Source organism: Anser anser (assembly GCF_964211835.1).
Source record: "Anser anser genome assembly, chromosome: 14".
NCBI classification, from domain to species: Eukaryota; Metazoa; Chordata; class Aves; order Anseriformes; family Anatidae; genus Anser; species Anser anser.
Window position 1 is genome coordinate 392,886 of NC_139735.1, and position 23,620 is coordinate 416,505.

A 23,620-nucleotide genomic window follows, 5' to 3' on the forward strand; every position below is an offset into this window, starting at 1 on the left:
TTCTTCACTTGGTATCAGTAAATAAAGGAGAAATATCTTACCATAGATTTACCAAGAAGGGGTGTTCCAGGCCCTGCATAATCTGCAGCTCCTTAAAAACATTTCTCACTTCATTTCGCTCCAGACACTTCTGTTTATTCATGTATTTCATGGCATACATTTTTTTGGTATCATTCTTTTGTACAACACAGACCTAAGTGAGTAAATCAAGTGATAAAACAGAGATGATTTGTCAGTAAATTGACACAGGCAAAACACAGTTGCCTGAGCAGTCTCCAGGTATCCTTAACAAAGCCTACGTTGAAAAGTCCCAGCTCTATGCAATTCTCTGCAGCTCTGGACATTGCCAGTGAATACCTCATCCCATTTTCAGCTGAAGAAATAATTTTTGTGGGGGAAGGTGAGGGGAAGGAATTTATCACCACAAAGGCAGGAGATAGGGAATCACTCGAGTCAACATTTAATTTAATAGCAGTAATAAATCTTGATCGTGTTCCATCAAATGGTCCATCCCCCCCCAGAGCAGTTACTGTTTTCAGTTGAAGAGCCCTTTCCGCCACAGAACTACAGGCTGGAAACTGGGGAACAGCACATGAATTTCTCCCTTCTTCATTCAGCTAAGCTTCATTCAGCTTGCTACAAACCTTGGCCTTTGTTTGAGGCATATTGGATTTTGAATTTTAACCCTTCTTAAAGTTATATTTTACCAAATCTAGAAAGAAATGTTGCTTTGAAGAAAAACTTGGAGTTTGTAAGACTGCAAAACATAAAATTTAGGCTAGATTTTTCAGATTTGTTTCTAAAACAGTTTAAGAGTTTGAAATAAATTTACAAAGTTTCAGTCAACCTTCTTTGTTTCACTACCAAATAAGCCTCTTTGTCTAGAGATCTGTCTTACTCTGTACATAAAACATACCCTATTTTGGCATCACTGTGTTCAGTGTTGCTTTGCTGCAGAATCTTAGAAAATGTTTATCCAGAAACATAGCAAAATTCATCTCTTTTGATTTATCAGTATCTCATTTTAATCTCCTGTAATACGATTTGTGGCTGTGGAATAGATGAGGAGTCAGGTTCTGATTCTTTCTTGTTTACCATGAGTTGAAGCTCAGGTCAAATCTTGTTGACAATGCAGTATTTCATTTCTTTACTCTCATATGATCCTGTCTAATTTGCCCATTTTCTCAGTTAAGTTTCTAGTTGTCCAAATGCTGATTAGCTCACAAAATACTTACTTTTCCAAAGCTGCCCTTCCCAATAGCTCGCAAAATTTCAAAATGGTCAAAGGTGACTGCAAGAAAGAGCAAACATTCAAACATTAAATGGCTAAGCAACAGTTTGATGAAATTACAGTATTTCTACTTTTTCTTTATGAGAGAAGAGATTAAAAAAATGAAGGATATCCTAGCAACTTTCTGTTGGTTTTGGAGATGTCTCTCTTTTTAGTCCCTTCCCTTCCTCCCTCTTCTCTCCTGCCCTTGTCATTTTTATGCTGACACCAGGACACCGCATTCTTGAAGTGGGCCTTGTGCCTGGAGGGCCGCCAGCTGGATGATCCCAGCTGCCAGCACTGTTCTCACAGCCAGCATGCGGGGCTGCAGGGGACACGGCTGATTCCCAGTGGCCTCTCCAAGGCACCAGACGACGTATGGGGACTGTGGAAGGTGGAGGACCCTGTGCCAGGAGCCGGGAGCCTGTGGAGAAATGCTGTCCTCTGTGGTGAGGGCAATGAGAGTCTGTTGAACACCGACTTCAGCTCAGCTGGGTGTGCACTGCGGCATCCCTCCCTTCTCTGCTGGGGCTGACCAGCACCAGCAGGGATGTCAGCTGATTTAATAATGTGCTAGAAGGCAACTGTCCAGCTCACGTGGGCAGGCACAGCTCCTGGAAATACCTGTCCTCCATTGCCTCCAGGAGGTCTGACCCACTGCTATTCCCGTCACTGCCCTGTACCAGCACAGTTGTTCTGCAGGTAAAGCCCCACCAGACAAGACTTGGCACCAAGTCCAGCACCATGCTAAATGGTGCAAATCCAGATGAGTTAAGCCAGCAGCCTGAGTTTGCATGTTAACACCCTCTACCTCTATTATCTTTTAATATGAATGCTTTCATTAATATGTTAACACCTTCTGCCTCCTCATTTTTAATATTAATGTTTTCAGTAATGTTTAAACACTGATCTGTAACTGAACTGGTTCTAAGAGAGCTAAATTGCATATTTTTTTTAAGACTGTTAAACTAGGTATGATCACTCTTCCACTGCTCTCTGTTTTAGCTCTCATATCATCTCACGTTTTCGCAGCGAGCCAACCCAGAGTCTCACTTCCAAACAGGACAGAAATTGGTGGTGTCCAAGGTCAGGAACCAAACACATGCTTTTCATCCTGAATCGACATCTACAGATTTGAAAAGCCTCATTTCACTGCCTGATTGCATCTAAAACAATGAAAAACCCAACCACCAGAGATGGTGGCCGAGGCAGCAGGAAAACTGAGGATGCGTCTCTCCCAGCCGTCTCTACAAGCACTGCTCCTTCCCCATGTAGCTGAGCACAGTGTACCTGCAAGACATATCGAGGCAAGGTGGCCTCAGAGTGAAAGGAGGAAGAGGCGTGTGGGGACCCTGAGCTTATTGGTGTCTATAGATTTCCTGAAGAAGCATGGGCAAGTTATTGAATATGAAGGTGTTATGTCTCTATAAACTGTGCCAGCAAACTTCAGCACAAGAGAATCATGATCAGATCTGCCCTAAACACCCTTCCCCTGACGTGTGTCACACTCAGCACTTTGCTGGGCCTGATAAACATCACACATTTTCCACAAAGTGCTGAAACAAACTGAGAGTTTGACTTGGGAAGAATGGAAGTTACCCAGGATAAACCAATCATTTTAACAATTCACAATTGTTTAATATTTGATTGGAATCCTTTTCTTTGGGACAGTAATTTTTAAATTTATGTAACAATCTAACAAGTAAATTTATGGAACAATCTTTTAAGGACTGTCTCTACAATCTTGGCAGCATGGTAACACCAGTCTCCAAGGCTGCTCTCAGCAATGCACCCTCCCGTTCCATGCTACCAAGTCCAGTCTCTCCAAGTGGCTCTCCTGCCAAGCTCAAAGCAGGGATGGGACACGCATTGCTCAAGCTGTATTCCCACCACACTTTATACCAGTCCTCCTTGGGCTGTGATCCCCAGAACAAGCCTTCTCTGCCTCTGGAACCACAATTTCTTCCCTGCCCTTGAACTGCCTGGCAGTGTCCCAGGGACAGCTCAAAAGCCATACCTCTCCTGCAGAACTGCTCACCCAGTGCCCAGCTGCAGAAGGGAGGTGAAAGGACCACCCGACCTCTGGCCACACCTCTGCGGCAGGCCAAAGGCTCGGGGCTGCTGCAGACCATGGCACTCCGGTGCTTAACCGAGACGCCTGGATGTCTGCAGTCCCACCACAGCAGCTGGCAGTGGCTCTCAGTTGTGTTGCCCTTGGGATATTCTATTCACTGGTAAACTTTGCAGTCCCAGACACCAGCTGGGAAAAGCTCTTACCGTCTTCGTTTTCATCAAAGGGTGGTGACTTGCTGGAGGTGTTTGCGCCCATGGTGTGTTCTGCCCAGGCTCGTCTCTCTCCCACTCCTCTCTGTTACATTACCACCTGCAAAGCCAGCACACAGAGCATGGTGCTATCCTGAGGGTCACTCCCAGCAGATCTGTGCAATGCTCTGCTGGTGCATCCTGGAGAAGGCAGGAAGCAAAAGCCTGTCATCACTGAGGATTAGGAAGCTCTTTGCGGCCTCTAAATTTCTTGCTGGATGTTGAATGCGGTAGAGACAAAACTGACCATCAGAAAAAAAGCACATCATAATGGAGTTGACAAGAAAAAACCAGGAACATCATAACTTTGTCACCTAGACCAGAACTGCTGCCCACTGAGTGAAGTGAAGTACGGGCCAAATGATCTGGCTCATGTTTGCTGTATCATCCAACATACTGTATTTTGTACCTTCAATGATGTTATGACTGATTTAGAGATGATAAAGCGCAACTAATTGTAACAAGGTCAATATCCAAAATAAATGAGCATAGCAACTTGGCTAGATAAAATCAGAAAGGCATTTTTGACTACTAAGGTCACATGAAAGTGTAAAGCTGTATAAGAAAAAAATCAAAATGTCAAACTTTTGATTTGAACAACACAGGTTTTAGTTTTCCAGTTCTCTGCCAAACAGAGTTCTATGGTTCTGCACAGTTAAGTGTCACTCAAGACTACTTTAACAATCTTATGTGGGTACAGTATCAGCCTTTATTTGTAAAGCATTTACATGCGAGGCACCCTTATAAACTTGTCTTTATACTGACATCTCCGTCAAGTACACAGCATTTATTTCTTGTTTTAAGTATGAAGCCCATAAAAGAATGAAAGCATAGCAATGCAGCACAACCTGGACTTTGTCCAGCCTGGAGGGTTTTCCAGGACGTTCACATTGTCACTGAACATTTAAGGATGCAATGCAGGCTTATTCATTTTTCTCAGACCTATGCTCTGAAAACACAGCTACTGAGCAATTTTACTTTTTTTACATTAAAGTAACAAAATTAAACCATTGAAACACAAAGGGAGGGATCATAAAAAAAAAAAAAGGTGTAGAAAAGAGAATTACTGGGACAGTCCTGGGAACAAGGACTGCCATGGGGTTCCTTGGGTTCTCTGGACCAGCACTCAGATCCTTCCCAGCCAACTTTGGCTTCACCTGCATTGCTCAGTCAGGAGTTCAGCTCTAGCTTTGTGCCCTAGGTCAGGACAATGACCTTAAAACAAGTGCCAAAGCTTGTCTGAAGTTTAAAGCTACCCCTGCATTTGTGTCTATTCCTGAACTAGGCTGCACTGATGTAAAACTCATCCCCAGTATCACAGTCCTGGGAAACAAACTGTGGATCAGACTGTAGCACCTGCAAAAAGTGACAAATGGCTGAGTGTGCAGTGGGATCTGCCCTCCCTGAGTTAGCTGGAGCCAAGAGGTCTCCCAGCCCTCCCAAAATCTCCCCAGAACTCCCAAGAGGCAACCAGAACAAACCAGAGGCAGCTCACAGGGCACACTCTGTGAGGCATTTTACAAAGCCAATTACAGCCCACCCGTGCTGCCCCTGTGATTCACACAGAACTCACTGTTCCAGCAAAGAGCTTCCCAGGGAAGCTTGCATTTCTCAAAAGCCCCCCTCCCCCCCCCCCCCCCCGCCCCAAGGGAAAACAAACAAACAAACAAACAAACAAACAAAACAATGCAAACTATTAAAAAATGTAAATTCTTGAATTCTCATCTTGGAAGACTTAAACAAGATCAAACAATAAAACAAATGCAGCAAGTGTTCATTATACATGGCAATGCCTCTGAACGGAACAGACTGAGCCAACAACCTGGAACAAAACTACATGAGCACTTCTTTACAAGCTCCAAAACTTACTCTTCAGAATGAAAATACACCTTCAGAGGTAACAGCCATAAATCAGGTCTGCATACTGATGTTCTACATCCCAGTGATCTTATTGGTGGCAGCCAAGGTCAGTTGCTCAGGAAAGTTTTCTTGTATAGGAGTCTGTAGCTTAATTTATTTTTGAAAATACTTCGATATAAAAGCTTTCAGGGAGGAGGAGTGCAAGGTCCTTGCAGTTAAGCTAGTCTGGATAATAATTACTAGGATTTATATCTTTATAAGAGGTACCCAGGGTACAGTAATGATAAATCTTATCCTATTTCACACTGAAACTTCACAAAATGATTAAAATTATTATTTTCAGTAGGACTAAGACTACTAACGCCTCCACCTTAACTTTACTCTTGGTCGGATCACTCGCTCCAGCCAGCAGCGGTCCCCAAGTCTCCCCAGTCAGTCTGATGACTGCAACGGAGATTTTACAGGCAGGGGAACGCAGCTGTCTGGGTGTGCCCATGCACCTGCCTCCAGAGCTGGGGCAGCACATCCTCACGCTTCCGAGCAGGTTTTATCCTCAACAGATAAATGTAAAGCCAAAGCAAAGCAGAGGAAATGTAGGCACTGGAGTGTCATCTCCAGGCTTCTGCTCTCCCTCTGCAAGCAGAATGTGCTGCCTAACAGGGAAAAGAGCTCAGCAGGATTAAGAAAGGATTTAGGTGTTTATACAAAAGGTGAGCAGCCAGTTACAGGGTTCAGGAATAATTTCTCTCATCACCTCGTCATCGCTTAAGCAAGGGGGTGCTGCCACTGTTCTGCTGAGCAGATGAAACTGGTCGGTAACACAACAATAATTGTTACATTACTTTAGTTCCAGCATGTCTGTCCCAGAGAAACTGAAGATTATTCTGAACTCTTCTGGAGCTACAGGGGAGTTCAGAGAAGGAGAGCAGGTGTTACTCGGTGTCGCCTTTGTGTCTCACCCTGTTGCGGCCCTTCCTCTGGCCACGCGACTTCCCCAGCGCAGAAAATGACTGAGTTACTGCCCGTGACGAGGCAAATATTCCAAGCCGCAGCCAACTGCCCGCGGACGCCCCCCGCAGAACTCAGGGATGAAGCGTGGAGGACGCGGAGCCGCCAGGAGCCCCGGGGACGCACGGAAAGAAGGCGCTTACCTGGGGGGGAGGGCGCGGCCGCCCGGACCGCGGCGGGGGGGGAACGAGCGGGCAGCGAGCGGCTGCGGTGCCGGGAGCCGCCTCTGGCCGGGGCGCGGGGCGCGGGGCGCGGGGCGCGGGGCTCGGCCGGGCCGGGGTCCGCTCCGCGGGCACGGCGGGTCCCCAGGGCCCTCCGGATCAGGGCTGCTCAGCCGCGCTGCTGTGACATCTCCTGTCCCCAGGGGAAGGACGGTGCTCGGTGCTCATCCCGCCGCAGCGGAAATCCTTCTGCCGATTCGAGATGTTTGCGAACCGTCTCCTTTGTTGCCGTCTGGTCTGGGTTTTACTTCTTTTTAACTCGTATGGTGCCACAGATTTTTATTGCTCTTAATAAGGGAAGGGCCAGGATCTGAAAGCCCCTCCCACGTGCGCTATGTCTCAAAGCAGGGGATTGCCCTCTTCAAGAAGGGGTCTGTCCTACAAGGTGCTGAGCTCAGCCCGGCTCTTAATTCCCTAGCTTTAAGCACTGCCCTTCTCCCTTATTTTCTCGGTGTGAAGTTGAACAGGACGCTGTCAGAGACAGTCTCAGTTACTTTGCTGTCTGCAAGGCCGAGTCCCAGCGGGCACCCCTCTCTCCTCACCCAAATCCATTCCTGTTTGAACGGCTGCTGTAAAAGGGCAGAGACCACATTTCTCATCCTGTTGCCCATATTCTTTGGACACTGGCTTTTCTCTCATTCACAAGTGCTTGGCATAGCCTCAGAATCCTGAGGCTCCTAGGGAGAGCAGTTCTTCCTCCAGGACAGCTAGAAATGTCAAAATAATCCAATTTTAACAGTATTCATTTATTATTTGGAGAAGAACCAATGAGCAGAAACACAGCTTGGGTTTCCCTAAAATGATCTGAATTTTAGTCAAATGCACAAAATGCAATCTTCTGAAAAATAAACATGAGGGCTGTGGTAAAAGAAAGAGGCTAGATTCACTGCAGAGCTGGACTCGGGACACTCATCATTACCTGGCCCAGAGGTGGGAACATTGATCAAAAATTTGAAAAATGTTACCTTAAGTCGTTAGAAGTCTTTTGTAAACATTTCTTAAGATTTTATTTTGAACAAAATTCAGCAGCCAGGACAAAACAACAGAGTGGAAACAGAACTGTGAAGGTTACAAAAGTATTAATTCAGAGTTGTTCTCTGCAGAGCAGGTTGTCAGAAGAGCTTCAGTATCTCTGTACATAGACAGAAATAAAATACAAGAGCAGAATTCCAGAGAAGGCCAAAAACCCAGCAAATTAGAGGCCCAGAAGGCAGCTCTCCCAAAACCATTTCTGAGGAACAGACACCCTCTGCCCCACCGAGCCAGCAGGCCACACGCTCCAGTACCACTGCAGCTCCTAAGCTGCTGCTGGGGAGGGGGGGAGAAATGCACTGCTCAGCTCAGTCCCCATGGAAAGGTGACGTGGGATTAATTTTCTGTGGTAAACAGAGAGCCTAATCAATTGAGCAATGAATCAATGGAACTATGCTCAATCTCAAAAAAAAAAAAAAAAAAAAAAAAGAGGGCACACATTAAAAAAATGCAAAAAATTTCCCCCATTTTTTTAAGAAAGAAATGGAGATTTCTTATTTTGTCAACTCAAAAATATGAGTCAAGTCCTAAGCAGAGACTTTTTTTTTTTTTTTTCAGTGGGAATATATAAAGGGACTTTCTTGCAAAAGCAGACATCCATTTGCTGAACTAATTCACCTACCTATGTAACATGCTATCAACCTACTGCACAAAAAAAAGGGGTATCGAGTACAGACAGGTTAGAGAATAATGAAGTGCTGTTCTCTTGCAGTCAGATAATAGGAAAGAGAATGAAAGACTTGCATTCTTCTTTCACTTCCAATGACACCCATTTGTCCAACTTCAAAATTTAAGGAAAATGCTGGAAATAGGCTTGCTCTGATATATGAGATATATATGCTCTTATATATATGAGATCCAGAAATGTCACTGCTGAATCTAGAGAACTACTTGCCTGAAAGGCAAATGAAGCTACCACCTAGCCTCTGTGTACCTACCAGCTACATCTCCAAAATACACTTCAAAGCTGATGTCAGAATCATTTGTGTAGGTTTTCTGCAGGTTTCTTATAACTGACTCACAATAACAAAACCAACACTTCTCAGCAAGTAGACCCAAGAGTAAAAGACTGAGAGGAGGTCAGGACTCAGGCATGCAGCAGCAGCAGAAACCTTGCCCCACTGCAGGCTCCCACTGTGCAAGGACATCTCAGGGAACCAGGCGAAGGTGTGCTCCTGGTCGCACACCAGAGCTGGGAAGCAGAAATGAATTTTCTGGAGGCTTCAGCGTGGAGAGCAGACGGCAGTGGGACATGCCTGTGTGAGCCACGCCAAGCAGAAACTCAGGAAGGGATGCAGGTGGCGAGAGGTAGAACAGCCACTGCCAGCTTCCCTCCTGCCTGGTGTCAAAGGAGTAACACTGCTCTCGATGGTAGAGCTCTGGTGCCTTCTAACGGAGAAAAGGCAAAGCTGGTCTCGCTTCTTTGAAAGTCTGCGACAAATCAAGTGCGCTCGGTGATGTCAGTGGCACACCAAAATCCTTCCCCTCTCACCTGCTGCCTTGCATACGTGACAGACCCCAAAAGCTCTGCAAAGACCAAGAGAGTAAAACACTCAATTATCTCCACTGAACTAACACATATTTTTTTAACCCTTAATTGTAACTGTTCAGCCAACTACTTTTTTTTTTTTTTTTTCCAAGTAATAATCTCATTTCTAGCAGCGGCTTACAAGTTCAGCCTCATTTACAGTATGTATATCCTGCACCCATAAGCCCTAAAATAATTGAAATTATACTCAGCATCCTTATTTCAGCTGTAGCCCTCTGGTGGTGTTTAGCATTGAGTTTTGTCCTCTATACATCAGATTTTGGTATCCGTTGCTGGCATCTTATGGTTAAAGCGGGCTCACCTTCACGAGCGCCCAAATTCTAGTGAATTGGAGGCCTTTAGGACGCTTTGCAGTTCTGATGGGTGGCCGCTTGTTCAAAGGCAGAGACACGGGCACGCACAGCCAGCCGAGCCTCAAGCTGGCGGGTTGAGCATCGCAACCCGCCTCACCGGGTTTCCCCGAGCCGCCGCCCGGCAGAGGACTGCCGCAGCCGCCCCGTGCCCGCCAGGGGTCCCCGCAGAGCCGCGGGAGGCGCGGGGCGCTGCGTGTCAGCGCGGGGAGGGGCGCGGCGGCTCCTCTCAAGGGTCTGTAGAAGCCGTCAGAGGCAGGATTTGCTGAGGAAAAGCAGAAGAGCTAAAGAAAAGCAAAATCCTTAGTCTCCTGAGAGGAGACGCCTTCTCCAAGCGCACAGTTTCGAGTATGACCGCACAAAAACATCGCTGTCTTCAGCACATCCTGTGAAACCATGCCAACATCACGCATTTTCTTCAGTAAAAGGCTTCTAAAAGCTTTTTAGCTTTTAGAAAAAGCTCTAGGCAAGGATGGATAAACTAAACAATGAAAAAAAAAGCCCTGTTAGGGGTTGGAGAGTTTCTTAGTATATATTTGACAGATACAATTACTAACTTCATCCTCAAATGTCAAAATGGTCCACCTCTACGAACTCCTTGGGGATGTATGGTGCTGCTGGGAGTGAGAGCAATGAACATTGCACAGAAGATCGAGGCAGCTGGGGGGTCACAGATGCAGCTCTGTGCTTCATGTCACTGTGGCACTGTAAATAGTACCTCATGAGAGGAGAATCCAGGGAAGGTCTGTTATTCAAGCATAAGAGTCAAGCAACAAATCTGAAAGGGACAGATCATCACAGAGAGACAGCTGCTGATTTGCAAAGTTCCATTTTCCACTCCAGTATCTCCAAGAGGGGAATCAGAATGACTGGAGGTTTCTTTGCCTTTCTAGTCTCGATTTGTGACAGAATTGTTAGAAATAATGATGAAGGGCATCACATTTTCCATTTGTGTTTCCAACTACCTTTATCCTGAAAAATGAGCAAAAGAGAAACTGCAGTGTTAATGTAGTAACATGTTTGTTGTTTTTTTTTTTTTTTTTCCTGAAAAAAAGAAAAGATCTGCAATGCTCCCTCTTCCAGCAGCCATCAGAGAAAGAAAAGTCATTATGGCAAAGATAGTACCAATATTTTTTTTCACTTGTGAACTTTTGTCATTCAGGAATCCCTACCAACTCCACTTTTGCAGATTGCTTTTTTTATTTCCAGCCTACACATCAGGGGAGGTTTTGGGGATAGGGTAAACCAGCAAGTTAAAATACATCATTTGATAAAGTCCCCAGGCTTTTACAGACATGCTGGGTAACACATGTCCCAGATGAGCAGTGACATCCCAGGGGACCCATCATGGAAGTGGAGCACACTGCCAGGGGAGCTCTGAGCAGAAGCTGGAGGACTGAACAGCTGGCTCTGCAGCTCCCTGCATCCCAAAGGCTCCAAACCTTTAATTCTGCTGCAGATCAGAGATGACTCTCATGACAACACTTCCCTAGGGAGCCAGGGAGAACTCAAAACCAAGCACACCATTCGAAACATGATTTCACTTTTCCTAGAGAACAGAATGCAAAGAATTACTACAGAACTTTTATTGACCCTGAGCCAGAATTGCTTCCCCTTGCCAAACCCCTGACTTGTTCTAGCTCTCCTCCCTCTCCCTTAATGGAAATGTAAATATACAAAATCATATCTATCAGATGGTGGCTCACTCAGACTACAAGCTAATGTCCTTAGGGGAAAAATCGGATCATGGAAACATAAGTTTTAAGTATGTGTCCACAGAAATGAACACTTCATGAATAACTATGTGGGAAAAAATAAATAGTGTTTTTGTAACAGTTTTGCTCCAAGGAGCTAAAAAGTTAACAATTACTCTGATAAATACTGAGCTCAGTTTTACAGCAGTGAAAACAGATGCACATCAAAGTCAGTTCTGTTTTATGGTTACATCATGTACCCTTAGGTGGGCTGGAAAGTAAAATTATTGCTACTTCTCCTCTTAACTTCTACATATCCCCCTCAGACACATGGGGGAACATTCTCTTTCTGTGTACATCACCCAGTCCCATCAGCACCAATAGACTGTCAATTCAAATAGATGCTCTCCCACTGTTACACAACATTCATGACTCATTTAGTTACAAAACTGAATGCAATGCAGTTAGCAGCTGACATCAGAAGACCAGTCAATATTCATGTGCAGCTTTTCCCCAAGCACATTTGATTTTGAGGAGTTCTTCAGCTCCTTAGAATAAATAGAACATTCAATTTGCATGCAGTAAAGTGAGAGAATAAGCTTGCAGGAGTTTTTTTTTTTTTTTTTTTTATACATCAGAATCACAAGACATGTACTTTGTTAGTGAAATCCTCTCCCGGCAAGAATTGGTGTTCTAAAAGAAACAAGTCCAAGAATTACAGAAGATGGGTAGCATACAAACTCTACATGGTTCACAGGGAATTGGTTGAAGAGAATTCAGCAATAAAGCACAAAAAATACAATAGCATTCCTTAAATCAATGTGTCCTCCACATCAAATGCAAACTCAATTACTAAAGGCTGTATTTCCAGCCTAGTTTCTACATATTGTAGTATTTGTGCTGCAGGAGCCAGGAGGTACCAAGGGCTAAGAAACCCTGTCTGCTTGCTCTCAGCACTACCAGCACAAAGCAGGAATAAATGATCCCTGGTGTAAATCTGAAAACTACAGGACTGAGGACAGGAACAAGTCCTGGCAAAAGCTGCTGGGCAAAAAACAAACAAACAAACAAACAAACAAACAAACAAAACAAAACAAAAACACAATGATGCCTATGAAAGGGAAGATTCTAGGCAGAACTCTGCAAACTGCATAGCATGTTGATGTGAGCATTGTTGCTCTTATTGAACCTTCCATCTGATCTCTAACAAGCATTACAGAGCTGCCAGAAAACTTCAACCTTTCCATTGCCTGCATTCAGATATTTCATCCTCACCATCTCCCTCTCCCCTCAGCTTTCCCTTGAATTTATTTCCTTCAGTACAAACTCCCCCTCTATGATTCAACGTCAGACATAAACTTACAGTGAGCTGCTGTCAGAATGTCTGACCACGACCATGACCTCCAAAGCAGTACTCCTGGGGCCATGAGTGCTCAGATAGCTGCAGACATTTCAGGCACAGAGTCTGGTGTGAGAGCGAGAGGATTGTCATGCCCTCTCCAGCGTGTGCTATCCAAGCATGACCAGGTTTCAGGGATAGTTTTTGATGATATATTTTTTTTTTTTTCCCCAAGACTCTGCTGTGGATTAAGGGAAGTTGTTCCTGGAAGTGTTTAATAAGGCTTTGCTGGTACATCTTTAACCAGCTGTATTTTTTGTATTATTTCTGGGCTCCCAGCAAAGCTCCCAGCAAATTTACATCCAACAATATAGGGATTACTTGAATGCTGAGAAGATGTTGATCAGTTATTCAGGCATGTTTTAATATATCTGCCTGAATTCAATTGTTAGAGAAAAGAGAAGGCTATGCCATTGGAGTGAGAGATTACAAATGGAGATCTTTTCTCAGTGTCTTGGACACATGTGAAGCAGTTACATTTCAGCTGTAAAAACAGTGTGCATCATCACATGCTCATGACTTTATATAATGAAATAAATGGCTTTTCTTTTGTAGGTGTTTAGCATTTTGAAGAGTTCAGATATCCAGCTTCCCATCCCTATTGCAGAAAACCCTTTATGAACATCTCCAGCAGCAGCTGAGCATGAGAAATGCTTTGAAAACATGGAGAAAATGTCATCAAACACAGTGATTGTGGCTTCTTCAAAACAACCACATAAAATGAGACAGATGTGTTTATATACACAGAAATCTTTGCAAAATGTTAGTAAGTGAATATAAATAAAAAACGTTAGACATCTATCATACAAGCGAAACTGGCATTAATAAAGCTGCAATATAAAGCATTAACAGGTTAGAAAATGAAAAAATAAGGATCAGAGGCTCATATCAATCTGGTAGTTATTTGGAAGAAGTAATGGTGATGCGGCAGATTTAACTTGGAGCTTGGCAATTCCTACTGCACATACTTATGTCCACTCTCACACAAAACTCCGTAACTTAAACTAAAGCAAGTAGGAACACAGCGAGTCATTAACTTCTTCACTGAACAAAAACACAGTCTTTTGAAGATATGCTATCAAATGATAACTATCAAAGTAATATGAGGGTCTAACCCTTACAGTGTTCCTCCAGTGTCTAAACAATAAATAGTAAAAATCTTCTAAACAATGAGGAAATAATGACCACATAAACCTTATCACCATAATTAGAAAAAGGGGTATTTGTTTACTGATTTGCTTAGGTTAGAGAATCAGTGATCTTATTATTGTCATGACCATATAAAGAAAATCACACATAAAAATGTTCTTGTCTGAGATGGGCTTAATTGCCGTGTTTGCTTTCCAGTTTTTATAACTCACACTTCAAATCTCCAGTGGAAAAAAATTGCTATAACAGCTGTTGATTTGTATGAACTGACTTGCATAAATTTTCTCCCTCCTATCCTTCAGGGAAAAGTCTGAGTAAACATGAGCCAGGGAAACATACTCCCTTAGAAAAAGTCATCTTCCTGGCAATCTGAAAAACTCCGTCAGTTGTGAAAGGAATCTATTTCAGCATTATAATTTTTTCCCTAATGGGTGAATCTAGTCATGGTGAAACCAAACAGGCCACCTGAAAGGACTCCAGTGCTGTATTCTCCCTCTCTGTCAAGACTGTACCTTTGATATCTGACTGTCAAAGCATTGCTGGGTCTAGGAAAGGTCCTCTATTTGTCCTGGCCTGGCCCGCGTTTGCTGAGCACCACACACAGCTCAGCTGTGGCTACCTGGCTTCCCTTTCTGCATGGACAACTGTCGCTGACAACCTACTCAAGATCAGCAACTCCCTTCACATACACTAGCACTCAGCTGTGCACAACACCTTCCGGTTAAAACCACAGCTAAATGAAAGACAAATGTTGGTAATAAATAAATAAATAAATAAAAAGAAAAGAAAGAAAAACAACCAACCCACAAGTTTTAAAATTTGTTTTTCCTTCATGTTTCGATAAGTGTGTAAACATCTGGAAGACCTCCTATCTTCTGATTTAAAAAACAGCATTTCTTCTGGGAAATGACTCTACCGGCAAACTCCAAAATTTCTCTGTTGAGAATTAAGAAATTCATGAAACATAAAAAAAAAAATAAATCCTAAACTTTACATTGGATGTTACCCAGCAAGAGAGTTACACTAGTGCATTAGTAATGCAGAGGAATCCCAAATCTTTTCTCATTTCTATTTAGGTACTTTTTCCTACTGGCAATATATCATTATTTTCCAGGCAGTGAGAAACTTCCCTGTCTGAAAGTACTAGGAATTGATCCTAACTGTAAATTTCCTACCATGTAAACAGTGACAAGTGAAATAGATAAGAGCTCAAATGTTTTTACCAAACTGTTCTTTCACAGAGAGAAGCTTCAAGTGACTGAGCTTTCAGACCCTTATGCTCAGCATGTCAGCATTATATACTACTTGTTACTGACTAGCTTCTTTCATTGTGCTTCTTTCTTCTTGTTTGGCAAGTGCTTTGAGATAAAATGTGTGTTTGGATAAAAGGAAGCAAGTTGTCTTTTGAGGCTGTGGATTTTTTGTGTTATAGTGAAAGCTGCATTACATAAAGGCAAATTTTGCTGAGCTGTCAAGAAAATGAGGAGCAGTAGATAAAATCCGAATTTCTCTCGGAGTGTCTTAACAAAGTATTACAACAGTAGCAAAAACGTGAGAGAGCTACAGCTTATTAATGTGCGTTCTAATAGATATGTCTGTAGTATTATTCTAAAGCAACTACAGTGCCCTTTTGATTCCAGGCAAGTTTTGATAATATTCTGATGTGCTGTAAGGCGGCTTCTGATGGGATTTGTTACCAAGCAGTTTACAACTAGATTGTCCATAAATTGAAAAAAAAAATAAAGTTGTAGTAGCAGTAGTTATCTTTTTGTCTGTTTCACTCTCTCTTTAACAGTGATGGAAATGATTGGGGCCATTAGCATTCTGATGAAGAGAGGCTGTGACAAAGGCTATGACTACAGGGCCTCCTGACTCTTCTGTGATGCTGCCAGTGATGTAGAGGGGACTGACTCCAATTGCACCATTTTTGAAACAGCCCTAACATGGTATGGAGAAAACAGACAGATGGGCAATTCATAATGCGGGCATAATGTTCTCAGTTTTGCAGAGTTAGCTTTGCATTTTATATGGAAGAATGATACCAGGTGAGAAAATATTTCTCTTCATGTGGGGATTGCAGATATTTATATGCCAATTTATATGTGTGTGTGTGTGTGTTTGCTTAAAAAAGGGCAAGCTACATACAAAAGTGATCATATCTTATCTTCTTTCTGCATGTTTCCTTGGCAGGATTTGAAAACTTCATGCAGGATGTACTGTGGTGCTTTAGTCAAGTAAAAGGAACTATTGATATTGGGGTGACAGAAGGTGGGTTTATTTTTCCTTTTTTGTTGCCGTGATCAGAAAAACCTTGTTTGTCATGTATTTCTTGCCTCAACCGATGTGCAAGGTGTTTGTATGCATGCTGTTGGGTGAAACTGCTGGCAAAGAGATAAGTTACAGTTTTTTTCTCTTCTGCTTTCATTATATATTTGTGCATCTAAAGAGATGGGTAACTAATATTAGCTATTGCTACAAAATATTTGTTTGAAGGTATTTTGGTTTAATAGTATCAATAGTCTTTAAAATAACTTTCCCTTGGCTTTGAGCTTTTATTTACATGAATGTTTCAGGGAATTATGAGACAGCCTCTCCCACCATAACATCCTTTATAGGAATCAGTTGGGTTCTGTTTCTGGGTGACATAAGTATTAACTTGCTGCTCATTCTTGTATTGGGAGTTAAAATAAACTGTACTGTGCACACTTACACAGATATCTATGTAGGAGGAGTTAGCACAGGTGGCTGGGGGATTTAGGAGTCCAAGACATCCCCCTTCACGCCCAGAAACTTTCAGGATGATTCGTGCTCCTAAATCACTTAGGCATTTCTCTTTCCACAAGCATACCCATTCTGTGTTTAGCCAACATGTAGATTGCAAAAAACACGGACAATTGATAAGAAATAAACCCATTCAATTTTCCTGCCCTTAAAGTTGAATGTTTTCATGCTGTCCTGTTCCTCCTATAGGATGACTCTTCTGTGTTCAGCTTCGTACTGGGTATTTTCCTACATGTTCTTATTTTCATTTCACACTTTCATCTTCCATTCTTTTACAGCATCAATCGTTAATCCATTAATTTATTTCTCCCCCCATTTCACATTTTGTTCCCTATATGTACTTTAACCCTCATAGATAACTGAATTCTCTGTCACATCCCTCTTCTCCTAACCCTCCCAGTACAGGCAATGGTTTTGTGCTGTAGAGTGACCAGATAAACAATGGTGAAATTCTGTCTTCCAATGTGCAGAGCAGTTATAAACTGAAGGCTATAAGCTGAAGGAATCCAGAGACATGATGGCAAGGAAAGGCTCCTGCAATTTTTTCTCAGGGTATCCTGGAGTCACAGGACAGAAGAGGCTGATAGATAATACTTTAAAGGCTATATTCAGTGAAACCCATAAGGAAAAGGTGGTCAAATCGGTCTTTCAGATCTCATCAACATGCACAAATGGCCTCACCGTGACTGAGCAGAAAGTTCTGGAGAATATTTCTATGTATGGGTTTGAGCTTTTGGCTGTTATGCCATTTTTGTGTTTGTATGACAATATGGGCATGTATGTGTACAGATGTACATACACATAAAAAGTATCATAAATGTATGTTGATATCACAGATGCCTCCCCTTTACCAGAAGTTTATCTTTAGCTTGTTAGCTTTGTGCTAGTGTTTATGGCACATTTCTGACCTTCAGGACTCTGGTTAACATCCAAGCATCCTGAATTTACAATTTAATTAATTATTGGAATGCCTGCAGCTGTGTATAGTAAGTTGAAAGGAGATGCTACTATTATGTTTATGGTGTTCTGCATCTTTAAATTTAGAAAAGCCTGCCTACTTCAGCTGGACGCAGTGTCATTCTGGCTTTAAAATGTTGCAGAGAATAATTCTGTATGCTTGCTCTTTTCCATGCACACATAAACCTACACAAACAGAGATACCCACAAACTTTATCGTTTTGTTCTTTTCTTGTTTATTGCTTTCCTTGTCTTTGAATATGGTATCATAATGTGTAGTGCTTGTCCTGATGAAACCAGTGATTTAATGGATTCTTTAACTTTCTAACACAACTGTCTGCATGAATGAGATCTTTTATGCATAGATGGGAGGCCTGGGACATCTTTCAGCTGCCCAAAACAAACACAGTGCTTTCAATGTTAAATGTGAAGTAAATGATGTTGCTGATTCTCTTTGGTGTGCCATGCTGCTTTGACTATATTTCATTACTACTAACAGGAAACCAGTTTTAGAGATCTTGCCTTATTTTGATGTAATGATAATTAGCAATCAGGTGTAGACACCAGATTTGTGCAAATTTAAGAGGTCAAATTTCCTCTAGTTCGCTTGAGCCTCAAGATATGCAGTGTAGAACTACCACTGTTGTGAGAATACAGCCATACAGTTGCTGCAGGCTTTATGACTGGCATGCAGGCATTCAGCACTTCAATCTTTGTCATATTAAGTTATTCAGGTGTAAAACATATATACAGCAAAGTTATCAAGTGGAGAAATATCACGTAAACAGTAATGGCTAGGTTAAAATGATCCTAACGCAGTCAGATGTTTTACCTGGTGTCTGGAATATTTTACAATCGGAATGTCATCAGGTCCTAGCAAGCTGCTGTGACCAACAGCCGTTTCCAGTGCACCTGAGATTTTTATTACATCTGCTTCCAATTGTCTGTGTTTGCCATATCATCCAACGGTATAACCAATAGCTCCAAATGAAAGATTTAAGTGTTGCATGACTGTCTGCAGGCTCACCAAGCTGACTCAGAGCCTGGCTTGTGTTCTTACATTGTGGTTTCATTTTTGTGTTGCTTGCTAATTGAGCTTGAATAAATATCCTGATTTTTGCATGTGAAATGAAACTCAGTTTGTTAATGGAACGTAAAAACTGACTATAAATATTTAAATAGATCAAAGCCACAATAGTGATTGCCCTTCTTCTGTACATGATTTTAATGAAGTGGAATTAATCTGTTTCTTAGGGAATGTTCATGTCTACTTTCAAGTGGAAAAAATATTTTTTTCCTGTCGTCCAATGCAAGCTATTTACATCGGCATAGAAGGTGGAAGAGAGGCATAACATTTACAGACTTCAGTCCTATGTGTAGGTCTCAGATATGGCTTCTATTTCAAGCTGACTCTGAGTTTCTGAGTAAGCCTTAAGCAAGTCAATGCACAGCTCTGTGTGGACAGAACTTATTCCAGAGCCTCTGCAATAACTTCTGACTGTGATGTATCTACATGCATAACTAGATGGTAGAGACAGAAACTACAGGGATTATATATATGTGTGTGTGTGTGTGTGTATATATATATATATATACACACACATACAGTTAAAAAGACAGACATAAAGAGAGGAGAGATACAGGGTTTGAGGAAGAAATGTAGTCCTCCTCCTGAAGCTGTGAGAGTGACCAAAGAAGCAGAGCTAGGACAAATATCGTTCTGGACTCTTAAACACAGAGGCAAAGAGAGCCCCTTTCTGGTCAGCTGAGGGTTTTGGACTGGCAGTCATTTTTATTCTCCCTTCCTGAAATAGGAGGCAGGTCAATACCACACAGTTTATTTAACTAAGTTCCAGGGGTGGAATAAACTTCTATCCCTTTGCTACCACAGTGAGTTACACGAACTCAGTACTGTGACTGTGAGGATCTTGGTTGTAGTAGGGTGTTGGCTGGTGTGGAAACCCACACCAGAAAATCAGCAGGTTGGTCTGTGCATAGTGAATGACCGTGTCTGTGGTATGGCAGTGTGGCTCGGAAGATTCCATCCTCAGGTAACCACAGTGTGTGGTGACTACTTCTCATGATATGCACCTGCAGAGCATAAGCAGCATGCTAAGGATGGGAAAGTTGTAACTTGAAGAGTAATACATGCTCTTTTTTCTTTGTAGAAGGTGAATGGTTTCTCCAGAACTGTTCTCAGCTGATGTAGCTTTGGGGTAGCCTAGCCTTCTCCACAGATATCCTGGCTCCAGAATCTTAGTCAACTAACTGCTTAGAAATTCATAGTCTTTTCCAGGTTTTGTTGTACGTGAAAATGGTAACTGAAATGCTTTGATCATTAGAGGTATGTAATTGCAGTTTTCGCATCTGTGATATGGTTTAATCACGTGTACCGCACCTAACTTTGCTATGTAATTTCAACTTGAGATAATGTTTATCACTTTCTTGGGTAAACCTGAATGTGGTTTCTGGGTGCAGTTAAACAGCAGTGTTTGCTTCAGATATAGTGGTTTATGTTTCCAGAATGGTTTATTAAATAATCTCATTGTGTGAGTCATATACAAACATATAAAGGTAGCTGCCATGAAGAGTGCTTTATAAAATCCTGTCTCTTTTACCTTCATACCTGTTTGCTGGGATGGACTTGTGATTCTCAATAGTAGTTAATCTGCAGCCTTCACTTCTGTGTGATGCAACTGCAGTGAGCTCTCCTCCCTAAGCAGGAGGGCTTTGCATGGCTTGCAGCCCAGACCTGCAGTTTTCCTTACAAGTCTGGAGAGGGTATTTTGAATAAAGAGAAAGAGATTAAAGTGAAATGAAAAGCGTCTCTCTTCACTGGCACAGGTGCTTTGCATCTCTCCAGTAAAAACACAGTTGTGCTGTCATCTGATAATGACAGCAAGATTAGACTGCAGCAGGATGATGAAACCAAACAACAAACTGACTCAGTGCTCCACGAGGCAACGGTGTTGAGTGCTTTGGTCCTAAAGCAAAATACTTATTCATAGAGTAATTAAACATCAGAAAAACAAGGGGCTTGAGCATCAGCAACTTATCATGTTACGTCCTTGCAGCCTGCCCTCTTGATATTGTGATATTTTCCACTACGTGCACCTGAGCAGGCTGCTACAGAGCAGGTGCCGAGTTTGGAGTGCGCTCAGCTGTGAGATATTTCTGCCTTAAAAACCGTGTTGCAGTTGCAGAAAACATGAGAAAGATTGATTTAAAACTCTTTCACTTAAATAGTGCAAGTCTGACGGGGTACTGGGGAGTGTGGGTTAAGAGCACTGCTACAGGAAAGTCCAGAATATAGTAAAAAGTATCTTTATTGTATGGCTCAACTGGCATTCTGTGGCTTCTAAGTGCGGTGTTGGGCTTTTGCGTTTCTTTTCTTTTTCTTTCTCATCTTCTGGTTACTCCCCGCTCTCAAAATACTTTATGAATGCGGGAGGGCTGAGCGAGAGATGCCGTGAAGCCGCCAGGCTCGGGCTGCTCTGACCCGCCGGGGCAACGCGTCCCTCGGTAAGCAGCGTTGCCGTGGAAATCCCTCGGCGCGGGAGTCGTTAGGCTGGGCTTCGCTCCTGCACGGGGCGAGCCGCGGCGCCGAGGAGCGCAGACGGCCCCGGGCTTCCCGGCCGCCCGCCCCGGTGCGCCCGGAGCCTCGGCGGCGATGCGCCCGAGAGCGGGCCCCGAGCGGCGGCCGGCGGGGCGCTGCGGAACGGCGCCGGGCAGCCGCGCGGGGCCGAGCGGGGGCAGCCGCCCGGGCGGGCTGAGTCAGCAGCGCGGCCCCGCTCCGCGCCGCGCCGCTCCGCCTCGGGGCCGGGGCCGGGGCCGCGGCGGCTCCGCCGGGCCGGCAGCGCGGGGGCCTCTCCCCGCCGGGCAGCCCCCGCGGCGAGCCCGAGCCCCTGCCCCTGCCCCTGCCATGTAGGCCGTCTGGAAACCGGAACAATCCTCATGGCTTGAGGCGGGCTTGCCGCAAGTTTTCCTTGATTTTTAGTGATTTTCTTTTTTTAGCCTTACATGGTTTTATTACCTTTTCTTAATTACCGTTTTCGGAAGATGAAATGCTTTTCTCGTTACCTGTCGTACATCTTCAGGCCTGCCACCTCCATCCTGTCCTGCAGCTGCCACACGGAAGGTACCGGCTGCCCGGGGCGGCGCGGGGGGGGCGCGGCGGCAGAAATCGGCTTCTGGCCGCCGACAGCGGGAGCGGCTGTTAGCGGTGCTGCTGACCGCAGCAGAAGGCTCAAACGGCGGCAAAAAGCTTAAAAGGCGTTTGAAGGCTTAGCAGAAAATGATTTTGTTTCTGGGAATGCTTGTTTTACTATCAAGTCTGCGCTAATTTTGCAAACTAGCAAGCAGCAGGTCTGGCTTAAGGGAAGACTTTCTAGCTATTGTTTTACAAGTTTATGTAGTTTGTAATCGGGGCTCTTAATTCATCTGTATATTTCCAAGAAAATTAAAAAATCATTTCTTGCGGTTCCTGCATTTGGTTGTCCGTGCTATTTCACTGATTCAGTAAAGCCTGTTTTCAGGTCTCAGCAAAACAGCTGTGCAGCTCTTTGGGATAAATGAGGTGCTATTGACAGCGCTTGAACTTGGTGTTTGGTGGGCAGGAATGCAAAGTATCGGGTCTACATCTCACTGAGATTTCAGTGGCGCTTCTCGCATAGAGTCCTTTTTCATGCTAATGTATAATCTGGTGTGATATGACTGCATGCACATGTGCTGCATGTGAACGATCGGGCAATTTTGTGAACCATCTACATTCGTTCCCAACAGAGCTGCAGGATCAATGCTACTTTCCTAGACCCAGTCACAGCACTTTCTGTCACTTGCCCTAGCCGTAGTTAGTTTGGGGAGATAAACCCAGTCACTGACAAGGTACGTCTCACTTTACGTGGTGCTACCCACACCCAAGGTACTAAGAAGAAATTAGGAGCCAAATTGTGTTTTAAGTTACACATGGATATGGGCCAGTATTGCCAGTGTTGCTCTGGGGGTGTCATGTGCTGTCTTCTGCTCACAGATGAGTCTCATGGTGCTGTCTTTGCTGAGGGTGCCAGAAAGTGGATTTAATCATAAACTGTTCTCCAATTGGTTCTATGGGATCTTTAACCCCTCAGATGAGGGATTCAGTGCCAACTTGAGTCTTTAAACTCTTTTTTCTCCAAAATTAGTCAAGAGTATTCTTAATATTAAGTATTGAATTCCTTGTTGTGAAAGGCTTGGATAACAGAGAAAAGGGGCAGGGTTTGTGGGTATTTGCATTTTGGTCCTAAGAAGAGTTCCTAATGTTGCTTTTTGTAAATAACTGTTGTCAAGTGAAACTATTTTTATGGGTGGCTTGAAATGCATTCCGTGTTTCATACATTGGGGTATTTCAGAAGTCTTTAATTTTGATGGTTGAATTAGGTATTTCTCTATGGTGTTTCGTAAAACACTCCATCTGAAAAATGTTTCAGCTTTAATGCAGTGTATGTAGGATAGATACCTCTGTCAAGAGCCCTTTTCCTTCCTGAGCGGTGCATAATGTGCCATCCTGTGTGATCACAATGACTACTTGACACCATGTTATTATCAGTTATTTACTTAAAAGATTCCTGTGAAACAAATTGGTGTATAAATGAGGCTGTTGATCCGCACCTACATGGTGCAGTGTGTCTCGGAGGGGGGGGAGATCTTCAGGAAGAGTCTGCTCTGCATCTTCTTTTCAGTTAAATCTTGATGGAAGTTCTCTGTCAAGAGGGAGGGCTCTGGGGAGGTGCTGGACAGCTGTGGCAAATAAGAAATTGCATGCATAGTCTAGCTTAAAGTATGTGAATTAGCAGCTTGAAAGCAGCCCTGGAACAGTTCTCTCTATACTTAAATAGGTCAATGGCTTGAGTTTGTGTCTGAGAGAGTTTTGTGAGGACAAAGATGAACACAAGGGGAGAGAGGAGATATCTGATGAGGATTTTACTGTTAACTTGATATACAATACACATATGTTGTGCATCTGAGTATGATTCAAGTGTGCTGTGCCTTT

At 43.4% G+C, this 23,620-nt stretch overlaps 2 protein-coding genes across 8 annotated transcripts in view; one reads left to right on the top strand and one right to left on the bottom strand.

Moving 5' to 3' along the window:
• The window catches only part of STK32A (serine/threonine kinase 32A), a 39,080-nt gene extending 27,807 nt beyond the window's left edge, over window positions 1–11,273 (bottom strand). The window contains exons 1-5 of one of the 6 annotated variants that reach the window (XM_083798481.1): window positions 9,564–11,273; window positions 6,604–9,240; window positions 3,548–3,653; window positions 1,236–1,291; window positions 42–193 (exon numbers count right to left, since the gene is read on the bottom strand). In XM_083798481.1, coding sequence (XP_083654607.1) covers window positions 42–193; window positions 1,236–1,291; window positions 3,548–3,599 — 260 coding nt within the window. In that variant the 5' untranslated portion in view covers window positions 3,600–3,653; window positions 6,604–9,240; window positions 9,564–11,273. The other 5 variants (XM_083798482.1, XM_083798484.1, XM_083798483.1 and 2 more) reach the window with 5 other exon arrangements.
• Window positions 11,274–15,743: 4,470 nt separating this feature from the next.
• The window catches only part of PPP2R2B (protein phosphatase 2 regulatory subunit Bbeta), a 102,796-nt gene continuing 94,919 nt past the window's right edge, over window positions 15,744–23,620 (top strand). Inside the window, exons 1-2 of one of the 2 annotated variants that reach the window (XM_083798475.1) lie at window positions 15,744–15,899; window positions 16,045–16,122. In XM_083798475.1, the coding sequence (XP_083654601.1) occupies window positions 15,890–15,899; window positions 16,045–16,122 (88 nt within the window). In that variant the 5' untranslated portion in view covers window positions 15,744–15,889. Of the gene's footprint in view, window positions 15,900–16,044; window positions 16,123–21,408; window positions 21,731–23,620 lie in introns of those variants that run through there. The other variant, XM_083798474.1, reaches the window with a different exon arrangement.